Raw genomic sequence first — 15073 nt, forward strand, 5'->3', positions numbered from 1 at the left:
TCATAACGCTTGTGAACACTTATTAATGATAATGTGTCATAACACTTGTGATTATCATTAATAAGTGTTCTCAGGTGCCAGTCCAATGGCACCGGTTATTCTGTCTGCAGGTACGCCTGTTGGCTGCTCTCTCCTGTCATAAGCCTGTCGTATAAACCCTGTGGAATGAATGCCTGTTTTAGAGTAAAACAGCTCAAGGCTAAACGACGATATTCAAAGCAATGATACCTAAAAATACATACTTTCACCCAGTAACAAGTGTCCCAAGTCTTGGAGTCAGATGAAACAAAAATGTGCCACTAGGTATTTAATGTAATGACATTAGCCAGAAGATCAACGTTTTGATTTGTTTCTTGGAGGAATTTAAATAAATTGGGAAATGGAGACATTTGGACACATCACACAGGCCTATCCAATTATAACAATATACACTGAAACTGTCCTCAGGTAACTCCTCATCTACCACTGCAGTGCATTAACAGAGATAGCATAGTGAAACAGCTCATATTAATCTCATGCTTTAGAAGAAAAGAAAAGCTGGAGTCTTCTAAGACAGGATAAAATTAATTCATGAAAAGTTCGTATGATAAATTTCATAAATTCATGTGTTGAAGAGAAATGTGCCTTACAAATGGGTTTGCCCTGAGACTACGCATGAAAAATAAAAGAAACCTGAGTACATCCGCACAAACGTGTCTTTTGGATCTCCTTGCACAGTTTATTTATAAATAGTGTAATCCGTAAGTATTTGGACAGTGACATCATTTTTTGTTGTTTTGGCTCTGTACTCCATTGGATTTGAAATTGGTAAGGGGCAAACTGTCAGCTTTAATTTGTGGGCATTTACATCCATATTGGTTGAACCATGCAGAAATTGCAGCCCTTTTTATACATGGTACCCCCATTTTTGGGGACCAAAAGTAATTGGTTTGGGTATGTATTCCTATCGATGGCTCACTGGTCTTTATTGATGATGCAACTGCTGACGGCAGCAGCAGGATGAATGCTGAAGTGTACTGAAGCATCTTATCTGCTGAGATCCAAAACTCATTGGACGGCACTGCATCTTGCAGCAGGACAATGAGCCCAAACATATGTACTGCGAAAACAACCAAGGAGTTTTCTCAGGGCTAAAAAGTGGAATGCTCTTGACTGGCTAAGTTCACCTGTTCTGAATTAAACTGAACATGTGTTACACTTGCTGAAGACAAGACTGAAGGCAAAAATCCCCCCAAACAAACAGGAACTGAAGACGACTGCAGTACAGGCCTGGCAGAGCATCATCAGGGACGATACCCAGCATCTGGTAATGGCTACGGCTAAATATGATGACTTTATTTAAGATTATGTTAATTCGTAAAACGATTTTAAAGCCCAAAAATGGGGGAACTATGTATGAAAAGGGCTGTAATTCCAACATGGATCACCCAATATGAATGTAAATACCCCAAAATCAAAGCCGGTAGTCTGTATTAATTTACTGTATTCTTTCAAATCCAAAGTGCTGGAGTACAGAGCCAAAACAACAGAAATTTTGTCACTGTCATAATACTTTTGCGTTTAGCTGTATATAGCATAACGCAATATTTGGCAATAGCCGTACTGGAAAAGCATATGCAGGTTCATCAAGCGGAATGGACTGTTGCCTGGAGACGGTGACTAAATCTGCCGTGTGTAACTACCCGTGCTGTGTGCTTCAGTTAGCCAACAGTTTCAGTTTGACCAATAATAACGGAGCTCCCATAACCCCGCACCTTCCTGTCCAAGTAACCGGATAGCCAGTGCACTGATCATATGAAAGTGTATTGTAAAACTGTAGGCCTATGTGGGAGAGAGTAAAGATTAGCGTGGGCTTGTTTGCATTTTACGTTCAAATTAGCATAATTGGCAACAAGCCAGAGTGATAACGCTAATTCTTATCTGTCAAGCTGAACATGAAGCAATTCCCATACTTACTGTAAGCAATATCAATAAACGAGAGATAAGAGATATATAATTCCTCCAGACGGCTGAGAAATGTTATTTAAAGGAAGGTATGGCACAGGCACTTCAACAACTGGCTTTCATTTACATTTTTTGTGCATTAAAGTGTAATGAATATATAAATTGCCTCCATATGAGTTATTTCTTAATTCAGTTATGGTGCAATATTTCACATTACATTATTCTTCTCTTATTTCTAAAACCAGAATATCCAATCCTCATGATTCTAACACGCATATAGTCTTATCACCATGATATTAATTTGCATACAGTCTGATCCCCATGATTTCAATACTCATGCAGTCACATTCAAGTTAATCACCCTTGTGCTGGCCTTTCTAGTAAGAAAAGGCTTATAAACCAATCTTATTCCCCCCAGGTTCCCCTTGATCTGCATTTCCATGTGCTGCCAACGTAATAAAGAGAAACAGATAAATGACTTTACTTACCACAGAGAGGAAATGTATCACAGGAAAGTGTCTTTAACACCGAACAGTCATTACGGACAGGCTAAGTTTGTTAGACACTGAGATAGATTAATACATGAATAGATATGACAAAGGAAAAGCACAACATGCTCAAACAAGCACAGGCAGAGAGGGAGAGGAGCGCTGTAGCTAACAGAAGACAGACATGTCGGTTAGCCGCACGCGACACTAGCGGACGTGTAAAAAACCGCTCGCACCGCTGCTGTGGCAGTTGGTCTCGTCCTCCCCCGTCTTGCAGTCTTCCTGTCCGTCGCAGAGCCATTTGAGGGAGATGCACAGGTGGTTCAGGCACTGGAACTGGTCGTCCGAGCAGCGAGCCTCGCAGTCCTTCTGCAGACACGAGGAAAACGAGGCCTACAGTCAGCCAGCAGGGCACAGCCACGTTAAACTACAGACCTGTTACACGCCCTGAACAACCGACCAACTACAGACTGATCTGACTGATTGACTGTATTGGTCACTGTGAATCCTCTCCTGGGAAAAATCTAGTTATTCTATTTTATACAACAGTTAGTTCCGGTCGAGTAATTTGATTGGATCATAGGCATTCCAACAGTACTGATATACAGAACTGCAGCAGTGGAACTTTTTACTGTCATATATCACTCCACTTTTTTTAACATTTTAATTTATATGGTTGAAAGAAAAACCTATTTTTAAAAATGGAATCCTGAAAGAACTATACGTGTTGTCTCAATAATTACTTAATAAATAGCTTATAGGCTACTATAACTGCTGCATAAAAGCTATATTACACTTCAGGCTGAATTACAACCATCCTGATATGCAGTATAACAGTGTCAGCTCTCATGTGATACTGCTTAACTATTTTATTCTACTCTATTCTATTTTACTAATTTCTATTCTATTCTATTCTGTTCCCTGAGCTGGTCAGTGGGGAAGGGGCTCTCCATATTGAGTCTGGCTCCTCCCAGGGGGTCTCAGTAATGCTCTGCCCAGGGAGTTTCTCCTTGCCAGTGTTGCTTTACACTTGCTTTTGCGGGAACTGCGGGATAGTTTATGCTGAAAAACATATTGTGACAAATGCTTTGTGAAATTTGCTATGTAAATGGATTTTCGATTTGATTTGGTTTGATAAGACAGCTCTCCCGTATCTGTAAAAGCGAGCGTTGCAGTGCATTAGTGAAACGCTGCTAGCTCACGCAGTTCTCCCCACAGAAGGACAGTGGGATATGTGGAACGGCACTGTGTAATCGCTCACAGTTTTAATGAGAGGCCCCTTCCCTGCGTGATGGACATTAATCACCACAAGCTTAAACGATGTCACCAGAGGAGCGACATTCACACGGTGGGCTGACTTCACACCTCCCGCTGGAGCAAGGATTTCTCCCTCGATTGCTCACTTTTTGGGGGTTCAGGCCAGTTCTTTTTTGCCCAATTTCCTCTTATTTCCAGTGTAAAGCGTCTTCGTGTCATTGTCTATGTAAAAATCCCTATACAAATAACACTGAATTGAACTGATTCGAATTATATGCATAATTTCACAGGGGTTTAAATACTTAAAGAACTACAAATAATGAGTATTACAAAATACTTAAGTATTTGTCTATTGTACATTGATGAGCTGCTTTCTTACAGTATCCATGGAAATATAATTGCCTAATCAAAGTGTAAATACTGATACACTATATGCCATATTGGATGTGAGGGCTGCAGGTCAATCAGAAATGGACAGGGTGTTTTGTGTAACGTGGCAGCCGGCGAGCGCTAGCGCCGGCGAGCGCTAGCCCACCAACCTCGTCCGAGTTGTCGGCGCAGTCGTAGTCTCCGTCGCAGCGGAACCGGGCGGAGATGCACTCCCCGTCGGAGCAGACGAAGTCCTTGGAGGTGCAGGTTACCGGCTCTACACGTGAAAGAGCAGAAATGGAACTCACCACCAACATTCTCAACACAAAATCACACCCCTAAACTATGAATTGGTCTCAACCTTGTTGTGATTTATTTTGATTGACAAAATAACTGATATTTTCTTCAGTTTTAGTGCACAACCCAGCGTGTGGTGAAGGATACGTTTCTGACAGCTGACCTGCTTTGCAATGGCAGGTATGGGGCATTTGGTGGTTTGTAGCATAAAGCAAGAAAACGCACTTCACGTAACTCCAGAAGAAGAAGAAAGAAAGAAATGCTATGCCTCATTGTGAGGCTGTGCATTTGTATATTAACCGATTAGCCTTCAAAAACTGACCTTTACTATAATGGACAGAATGTTTTCCTGTGGCGTATGCAAACCGAAAACCCTCAAGGAAAGGTATACCGGCATACATTAAAAGGTGATATTTCTGTTTATGATAATGACTAAATGCTATAAAATCAATCTACTCATATGTACAGGCTCTGGAAAGCTCACTGTACAAGCTGTATTGGGGTTACCTGAAGTGTACTTTTTAGAGCTCTTATATCAGTCATTCTAAAGCCAACAGGTCACCAGAAACCTCTACAAGCATCTAAAACATCTTTCATCCGACGCAAAACCTGTCTGTGCCAATGGCAAACATACACTGGACCTAAAATACTATAGAAACTCCAGAAAGGGGAGTACCCCTTCAAAAACCTGCCTATTAGCTGAGTCAACTGGCAAATAATTCCTTTTTTTGACTTTTTTGCCATGTCTCAAAAGATAATGAAAATGATAAGTTACAGTTTCAAAAATATATTTAATCATTTCAAATGATACACTTTAAATAAATAAGGTAAACTACCACATATGATAAACAAATGATAAACTATCACATACATTTACATATAAACAAAAACATTATAATTGCCAGTCTGAATAGCTTAATACAGAATTAGCTACAGACTCACTGTTGCTTTTGCTTACTTGGATAATTAAAACATTTACTGCTAATGTGGAGTGAGACAATAAAGAGAAGCAGCAAAAATCAATTTAAACACCTGACCCCTCTTCGACAGCCACCCCCCACCCCTCCACAATTTCAGCACAAACGTGATCTTGCTGCAATATAATTCCGTCATATAAATCAGACTTCTGTTGAATTGTTGAAAATCACATTCTGATGGGTATTTTTCCCTCCCATGCACAGACATTGGTGTCATTATTAGGGTCAGCAGTTTGCTTCCTGCTGGAATTTGAATTTGTACTTCAATGCTTATCCTCCAGGGGTACCCACAGGCACTCCAACTGCACAGTCAGGTGTCTAATCACACAATTGAGTGTCTAATTGGACATTTATAAAAACAATTTGTTGATCTAATATGGTGTCAGGAAGGAAGGTGAACACGGATGGAAGTTTCAACGCTATGAAAAGCATGTCTTTGAGCCAGTTCTTAAGTAAACAAACAAAAACCAGCAGACTCTTGGCTCTCCAGGACCAGGATTGAGTATCACTGCAGTAAAAAGAAAAATGCACCCACATAAAGCAGGGGCGTCCAATCTATCTGAAACAGGCAGGTGTGGCTGCAGGTTTTTGTTTTAGTCCAGCACTAAGACGCCGGATCTTGATTAAAGTCTTGATTGAAGACCATGATTAGTTAATCAGTTGAATCACAAATGTATTTTTTTATTTATTCAACTTCTTTGTGCAAGTTAGATGTTATATAACTGCTCTCATTTTTAATGTGGGCATTTCCCGCTGCTTCTAACAAAACTTCTGACAAAATCATTTAAAAATACTTCAGGTAAAAATGTCCACGGTATTAAGTAATCTAACTAAATTTACCACATGTCGCTTACAAACACTGCTGTCAATCATCATCTGTGCTTAATTAAAGTTACTTTTTCAACTTAGATTACTGGTGCAGTTGGGATAACTAAGCAGGGACTTTGCAAAGAGGCTGTCACAACCTCTAGCTGGAGAAGGACTGAAGTAAAATGCGAGAAAACAAGGGGAGACAAGCTGGTGGCCTTGGTCCTTATGTAAATGCAAGAGTCTATTTCTGCGCTAGCTTCTGCAGTTTAAAAAGCGGGATATAAAATGATAGCTCATTGTCATTTCTGATGTTGTTTATTGTATTTACTCCCAATAATTCACTGGCCTACAGACCTGGCCTTTCAACAAAGTATTTTGAGAAGCCTTTCTGCTGAAATGCAGTTTATGCACACCCCTGGTTCACATGAATGAATAACAAGGAGCATCAAACAAATCGGTGCTAATGACTAGGGGAAGGGGGCCAAGCCACAGGCAGTGAGTAGACACACTACGGGACCTGGCACGCTCTGTCTGGGTTTGGTTAAGATTGACCTCTGACCTTGTCCCGCTCTCCCGCACAGTGAGCTTTCGCTCCTCGCTAGCTTCGCTATGCGCTGAGGCTGGCTCCAGCGCTCAGTCATGTGAACACATTCAGGGCTGGAGACAGCATTAACACCAGGAACAGCACAGGATACAACGAGAGCGCTTATTAACACACACACACACACATATATATACACACACACACATACCTACACGTACACACACATTACACACAAACACACAAATATACACACACACACACACACACACACAAGGCTTTCATTGACAGAGCAGTTGTCCTATTCACTCTGAGAAACAGGGTTTGTTCCATTACACCCTGAATGATAAACAGTGAACACATGCAGCACAAGGACAACTCTAACCTAAACACTGAGCTTCTGCTGCTGAGCCTAAACCAGCGATCTGCAGGAGCGGACCACAGACACGCCCGCACGGAGGGGTGCACTAGCAGCACAGGGGCACCCATCCGCCGCCCCTCTTCCACCCGACCAGACAGCGGGGGGGGGGGGGGGCACGTTCTCGGTTACGGCCGGGTGTAATTACCCAAAGCTCTCGGGAGATCCGGAACAAAGGCACGTCAACAGGAACAAAGGCAAAGGAAGGCAGCCGTTAATCGTTAATGCGGCCCAAAATGGCCGCACCGCTGAGCTACTGGCGAAAGGACCAGATAAAATCTATTTGGAGGCCGTCCAGTTCCGCGCACACCATCTACAGCATTCCACCTCAGACTCTGCCTCTGCCTTAAAACATCAAGGTGAATAGTGCAAAGGGGGTGGAGTAACAGCAGCACGCCTTCACGGGAGTTTAATCGCTGGGTGGGGAATAAACAGTGTGTGGTGTGTGTGTGTGGGGGTGGGGGGGGGCGTGTGGCCTTCAGACCACGGCTCTCGCGGCGCGCACTGCCAAGAGCGATCGAGCGGAAAAGTGCTTCTTTAAGCGTGACGGGGTTCACGGGCCGAGCGCCAAGCCTGGCGGGGTACGGAGCGGGCCTCGGGGAGTCTGGGTAAACGATCCGGCCGCCCGAGCGGACGGTTAACCCAGGCAGGATCGACACGGAGACCGGCGCTCAAACAAAAAAAAAACAAAAAAAAAAAAAACTCGGCTTTCGTTCAAGCCGCTTTCAGCCAGGTCGGGGCCCGGGGTCTACGGACATTTTCTAATTCAAACGCAAAGCTGAAAGGAGCGCACATACAGATACGACACCCGAGGCGAACAAAACAGACGCTCACTTTCAAATCCAAACCGCCCAAGCGGCGCGACGGCCATCCGAAAGCACGTGCTGGGAACGATGCGATAAACGCGATGGAGAAACGCACACATACGCACGAGGAGGCAGGGAGAGAGAGAGAGAGACTCACTGCAGTTCTCCTCGTCCGAGTTGTCCCCACAGTCACTCTGTCCATCGCACCTCCAGTGGTCCGGGATGCAGTTGTTGTTTTTACAGTGGAACTCGTGCGGTCCGCAGGTCTTCTCATCTTGTGACAGGAACAGACGGACAAACAGACATCATTTGGAAGCACGCAGATACGAATATGTGGAGTCAAACAATCCTAAATAAATTTAAATGCTCATTACTTTCAGAAATTACTCATTGCTGACATCGCTAGCACTTGCTTTTTATTAAGGGAATACAAAATTCTCATAATGGTCCCCTTTTTGCTGCCATAGACGTCGATAAAAGTTTATGTGGACGTTTAACAATAGTTTCCAGGACTTTCTCAATATATTAATAAACACAGCCAACACTGCTTATTTTAAGGGTGCAATTAACACTCACAGCATGTCTTCCTTAATGCAGCGTTTGCTAGCCAGGGCTCGAGACTCACTCAGTAATTACAATGAATTTATGTGGCGCACTGGATGAACATTATTCAAAGTGCAGAAGCTGCCTCGATTAAATTACTCTTTTGAAAGACTAATCCTTCTGATCTGTGATCTACACACTGTAGTAATACTGGGTGGTATCATTAAAAATTAACCTCATCTGATTGTGAGATTCTGTCATATGAACAGATGCACTCTATTAATCCTCATATTGCAGTCCTATGTTTGCGTGCCAGTCCCCAGCCGTATATTAAGAAAGTACTGACTTGATATTGAACCGCGGAAGAATTTGAATACATTTATCTTCCTCCGTCTGCTTCGGGGCGGAATTCACCTTCCGTTCTTCAGACAGTCTGAGAGGGTGAAATATACGAAGTAAAATCTCCGGGACGTCTTTTTAAAGAGGGAATAAACATGCTAATAGGAGCGCGTCCCTCCTGGGGCTACGATAAATGACTTTCGGTGAGCGGTAATGTTCGGAGACGTCTGACAGCGCAAGCCGGGGACGGGCGGGCTGTTTCTGAGCAGGAAGTCAGCCGTTCGCGGCCCCCATTCGCCAGGGTTGCTGTAGAAACCTCTGCATACAAAGATAACCTGCTCAGACTTCTGTGTGCTGCCACAGAAGCGCCGATTACAGTGACATGTCTAGACCTCTCTGCCAGTCTTCTTAAGGGACTGCACTATATTTTACACTATTATTACTGTTATTATTATTACTATTACTATTTTTATTATGTTGTTGTTATTATTATTATTATTATTAAGATAAATGTGGCACCCAGCGTGGAACTGAGCATCTCAATGTTCCAGCCCAACTTGGAATAGCCAATCATCTCCAAGCTCTGCGGCATTCATGCTGCGATCCCCACTGCTGATTCGGGAGAGCGTAGACATCCACGGTTCTTCTCCAAAACACCTTGTGTTGCCACTTCCTTTGTTTCACACCACAGACCACAGCTGAGCTCACACAGCGCGGATTCGGGGGAAGACCTCTCACACGCGGCTTTCGCGTGCAGTCCACCGGCGCTCGATCGACCAGCAGAGGTCGCTAGATCGCGATGGAGGCGTATCTCCGAGAGACCCCCTCCCATGCCCCGGGCAATGCCATCACCAACAGCCCTACGGAGCTACAGTCACTACTGGTGATGCGGATTATCCCTAGTTTACACTACCAACGCTCAGTGTCAATTAGTGTCTTATAAAGTGCCCAACAGACATATGAAGGTTACATAACACACTACCTGGAAACATGTTCATTACCTTCGTACATTTGTAGGAAAGGGAAAAATTATATCTGAATGAAATTATAAATAATAATAACAACAACAACTTCAAAATAACAATAATAATAATAATGTAACACAGCATCAGTGCATTGTTTCCTTAAAAAAAACATAGCAACTTAAGCATGCAGTCATATCGTTAAAAAATCATTCACGTACGACTTATGCAGAGAAAGGTGTTCATGTAATCCAAACCAGCTATTAGGAAGTGCATGAAAAGAAGCACAACAGGCCTTGGAAGCACTCAGGGCAGAAGTGTGATGAATAATTCAGCGGGAGCAAGCGGAAGTATCCTTTTAGCACCCACGACAGTAATGGCATCTTCAGACGAGACCCGGCCAAAACAATAACCTGCTCGCTGCTCTGGCTCATTAAATTTCCTGAAACGGCGGCGCTGCGGTTTAAAGTCACTTCGGCGATTTGAGCGAGTTCAGTGAAGAGCTCACGCTCAGTGGCACGCTGTAACTGAAGCGGTGGTAATGAGACCGTGACTCGGCGCCGGCCGCGTCGAGCCCGCCTCCCCGTTAGCTTCGCTACTGTACGCCCGACGAGGCCCGACAGCCGAGGCCCTGTCACGCAACTTAATCCTTAAAAGCAAATAACGTCCGGCGTGTTCGCTCTTAAAACGTGATGCAATGTGCGAAGCCCGAAAATTATATCTGACAAGGACCATGGCTCTGTTGATGGGCCTTTTTCAAGCGAAGGGTAATTAATTACTGCAGGTAACGAGTCATCCTGTTATATGGTTGATGGTTAAACTTATGTGTGATAAGTGATAAGCAGCCTCCTATAAGCCACACCCTATAAACTTGGCTGTCATAGTGAGCGCCCAGTACAGGGAGGAGTCAGAGGGGAGGGGCTTCCTGGAGAAATGGCAACTAGTGGCCAAAACAGTTTGATATCAAAATGGGCATAGGAACATGTTTAATAACTGTCTACCTAGCAATACGGTTTGCAACTAGTGCTCAACAAGGCAACAAAGGCACCACTTAATGCTTATGTGACAAGCTCGCCGAGAAAGGCGGCACCGCGAAGGCCGCGGCAGCCGCCAACTTCGGACGCGCGGACCGCCGGAGCGAGCGGGATCGCTAGAGCGGAACACCGGAGGTAAGGAGGAAGGGAAAACAAGCACGTCCTCTGGAAATGACAGACAAATCAATTTGGCTGTAAGAGAGGAGCGACAGTCCTTAATTAGAGAGACACACCGAGCTGCCCTTTCTGTCATCGCTCGATATGAGCTCTCTCGTTTCTGCAGAAAATAGCTTATTGATAACCTATAAATTTCACAAGCGCGTCGCCCAAGGCGAAAGCGACACTGTCATCACGCGCGGTTTGTCCTAATCGACTACGGAGAAAGTGTGACTTTGCCTGAAATATCCATGTGCGGACAATATTGATTCAATTTGAAAAGAGAAATGACATTTAAAAAAATGAAAGGACGACGGCTTCAGGAGGATTCCATAGATTCCAAAAATGCAACTTTCAAAGCATTTATCGGCCAACGTACTGTATGATTGCCAATATTTGGGCAGGTAGATGGCATTAAATATTCTGACACATACGGTACAGTGCCTTCCAGAACTGATAAAAATGAGCTAAAAAAAAGTTATGCAAATTTTCATAGTGTTGTATCAGTTTATATTGCATTCAAGATATGATTTTTTCTCAAAAAAACTTCAAAGCATTATTTGCACCCTTGGAAATAATTCATTATAATTGAAATCTAAGACTTTTTAAAGTGTTTTTTTGGTTTACGCAGTGTGTGAGAATATTGACAAATTTCCCCACTTTTACACTCAGCATTGTTGAGATACAAGACAATAAACATTGTTGTGTGTTGTTCTACCCGCAGTAGTATTTCAAAACTAAATGCTGTTTGAGGTTCAGTCTCTGGCCTTCACATATGAAAAGAGAATTATTTTTCACTTAAAATGACTGCGGAACGGGGATGAAAACTCAGACTGACTCTTGAGAGACTGAAGGAGAGGGGGTAAGAGAGGGGGAGAGAGAAAGAGAAAGAGACAAACTGACTGGCAGACAGAGATAGGGCAGAGGAAAGACTCTCCTCAAGGAAACAGTATCTGTTTAAAAAATGAAAACATTCATGTCAACTTCTTTTAATTCTTCTCAAAACTTTTTGAATCCTTGTTAAACATCATAACTACTGAAAAACAGTCACGACTATACTTCAACTTAATCCAAAATCATATAAATGCTATGCACGTACTATTTAAAAAGCTTTTTGAACATTAGAACAGATTATACATGTACAGTATTAGAAAGCATAGCATGGATCGGAATACAACACCACAAAACGCGGCACAAATGGGGGCCTATCCCAAACCACCAAAACATTAAATCAAAAAATCTAAACAAATATAAATGTATTTATGCAGCGCATTGCACAAACCATTGTCACAGTAGGCTTCACAGACAACCCTGACCTATAACCCCACAGGACAAAGTCCACACCTAAAAGAACAATACAGTAAATTAAAAGTCATTTTAAACTATTAAATTACTACATTGCACATATGTTATTACATTATTTAGCAAAAATACCACCATCAGGCCAGTAATGTAAAGAACAAACAATTACATTTAAAGTCATTATATTTTTACATTATGGTTAAAATGTTTTGGGCTTTCATGGGGCACTGTGTATTATTATAATTATTATTATTATTATTATTATTATTATTATTATTATTATTATTATTATTATTATTATTATTATTATTTATAATTATTATCCCATAATAATTTCTTTCTTTATTTTTTAATTCACAAAATATGTAATCATAATGTAGATGGACCAAAATGCTGTTCCGTGTCAAGGTAATGTACAGTAAGTTCCATCCATCCATCCATCCATGATCTATACCCGCTTATTCTTGACCAGGGCGAGACCCTATCCCAGCATGCAATGGGCGAAGGGCAGGACAGGTGAAGCACACACACCATTTACTCACGCACTCACAACTATGGGCAATTTAGACCCTCCAATTAGCCTAACCCGCATGTTTTTGGACTGTGAGAGGGAACCCACGTGGACACGGACACGGACACGGACACAGAACACACAGAAAGGCATCGGCTGAAATTTGAACCCAGAACCTTCTGGCTGTGAGGTCACAGTGCTGTCTACGGCAATGCACAGCCCTACTGCAAGCGCATTTACCGGGAACAGACAAATGAAATTTACAGCATTTAAAAAATTGATTTTTGTCTTGTTTCATATAGTAGTTTTAATTAATTTGCCAGTAATAACAAGGTTATTAGTCAAAATGCGGACTGGTAGAGATATGGCCTTTAAAGAGAAGAAATTAATGTTACTTTTATAGCAAACCAATTTAAGGTTATCACTGGAATGCTTGCCTCTGTTATTTTTCTTATTCGCTGCTACTTACATGTATATGCGTGAAATGCCTCTAAATTGCCTATTTACCATTGAACAGGAAGTAAACTACCAGCACATGTCCAAACGATGCACCTTTAAATGCCTAGTTTTATTCTGCGCATTTAAATTCTGTCACGGCACTGCATCTGTGTGTGAGCAAAGCCAATAAAACGCATTATAGAGCCATTCTCCCCGTTGTGCTCTGTTGCACCTCGAGAAATGCTAAGAAGTCACCGGTGTCAAAACGGCAATTTTCCTCCACCATACGATAAACACAACAGACATTTTTTTTTTCATTTCTGAAGCAGTTTTCTTATAAATCCTGTAAATGTCAAATCTATTTGTGTGCATCTGCCCAAGTGATACACAATGAGAATTGCTATTCACCAGAATACCAGCCATAGTCAGTAAAATAACCTGGTAGAGTCTGGTAGTCCTTATCATTTCATCATATATTCAACTCGTAAACTAGTTAAGTAGTAAATTACGGTCCGGTAATTGGTATGGTATGGTATGGTATGGTATGGTATGGTAATTCTCAACTTAACTAGTTTACTAGTTGATCATATTTGTTCACAAGTTTTTTTTTTTTTGTCCAAGTAAATGGCAACTAGTGGCCAAAACAATTTCATATCAAAATGGGCATTGGAACATGTTTAATAATTATCTAACTATTTATACAATTTGCAACTAGTGCTCAACAAGGTACATGTTTATGAGAATGTACAAGTGTTAAAAACACAAAACATACTGGTTAAAAGTCAGAACATCTTCAGAATGGGATAGACTTAGTGATAGAAACTGGCTTGAACTAGTGAAACATATTCTACACTAAAAGTTCAGACTACTCAATATTTTAAGGCAACTTGCTACTCTAATTTTTTTTTGTTTTCAGCATAACTTAGATTTTAAAATCTTGAGTTCAACAAACATTCATTAGTTCAATTTTAAGTTTTTCTAACAATGAAATTTAAGTTTTCTGAAAAAAAACAACTAATGGGCACAATGTGATAAAAATATAAGGTAAGCTCAAAAGTAAAGAAAGTTGCTTTAAAATGCCTCCTAATTAGCATTTTTATACAACTAGTTCATTAGTGAATCTGCTGACTCAACTAGAGACCATGTTGGCTTTACTATTAAACCACTATTACTATTTACTATTATTAGTCAAGTGAGTATATGCAAATACGAACACTGCAACTGAACTTGTTAATACATCACACTGTTGCTACTTCACTAGGTAAACAGAGCTGCTTTAATTGCAAGATGTTACGCTTAAAAGGTCACTTGTGGGTTGAGAGGCTGATAAGGTCTGACTGTAGTGTCACTAGTCGGTACTGTTGCGCAACTGTTAAGGTTTCTGATGTAACAAGTGCAATAAAAATGCAACTGGTGCCTCAAAATGAATGACAAGGCGCAAATCTTTGATATCAAAAAGGCTTCCTTCAAATAGTAAGACAAAATGTCAAACACACTGTGAAAAGCAGGCGACCAGTGGGAAAACTGAACATTGGGTATAAAGGATATGCAATAAATCTTTATTTGGCTTGCCATACACCTGATTCCTACAGCCAGTGCTGGAAATTAAGCTTGCCCACTCGCTGGCTTGTTTCATTTGCGTGAGCTAAGATAGCCGATACTGCTTGATGTAAATTGGCCTCATTTTGACATCAATACTTGTAATGGCAGGCAAGATTTTGCAGGTTTTAATGAATGACTTATAGACGGTGTTTTACATGAATGAGTAACTCGGTATTTTTGTGCGTTGAAAACGTTTTTTGTTGAGATCATTTACAGCAGAGAAATAACCAAACAGGGAGTGTATGTATACATATTGTGTCATGTCTGAGAGCATCAGTT

The 15073-nt window shown here is 41.6% G+C and overlaps 1 protein-coding gene across 1 annotated transcript in view; it reads right to left on the reverse strand.

Moving 5' to 3' along the window:
• Window positions 1–15073, reverse strand: part of LOC135241237 (low-density lipoprotein receptor-related protein 1B-like) — a 457371-nt gene that overhangs the window by 58105 nt on the left and 384193 nt on the right. Inside the window, exons 68-70 of the mRNA XM_064311460.1 lie at window positions 8065–8181; window positions 4229–4335; window positions 2669–2801 (exon numbers count right to left, since the gene is read on the reverse strand). Of these exons, the coding sequence (XP_064167530.1) occupies window positions 2669–2801; window positions 4229–4335; window positions 8065–8181 (357 nt within the window). The remainder of the gene's footprint in view (window positions 1–2668; window positions 2802–4228; window positions 4336–8064; window positions 8182–15073) is intronic.

This window comes from Anguilla rostrata, chromosome 15 (assembly GCF_018555375.3).
Source record: "Anguilla rostrata isolate EN2019 chromosome 15, ASM1855537v3, whole genome shotgun sequence".
Taxonomy (NCBI): domain Eukaryota; kingdom Metazoa; phylum Chordata; class Actinopteri; order Anguilliformes; family Anguillidae; genus Anguilla; species Anguilla rostrata.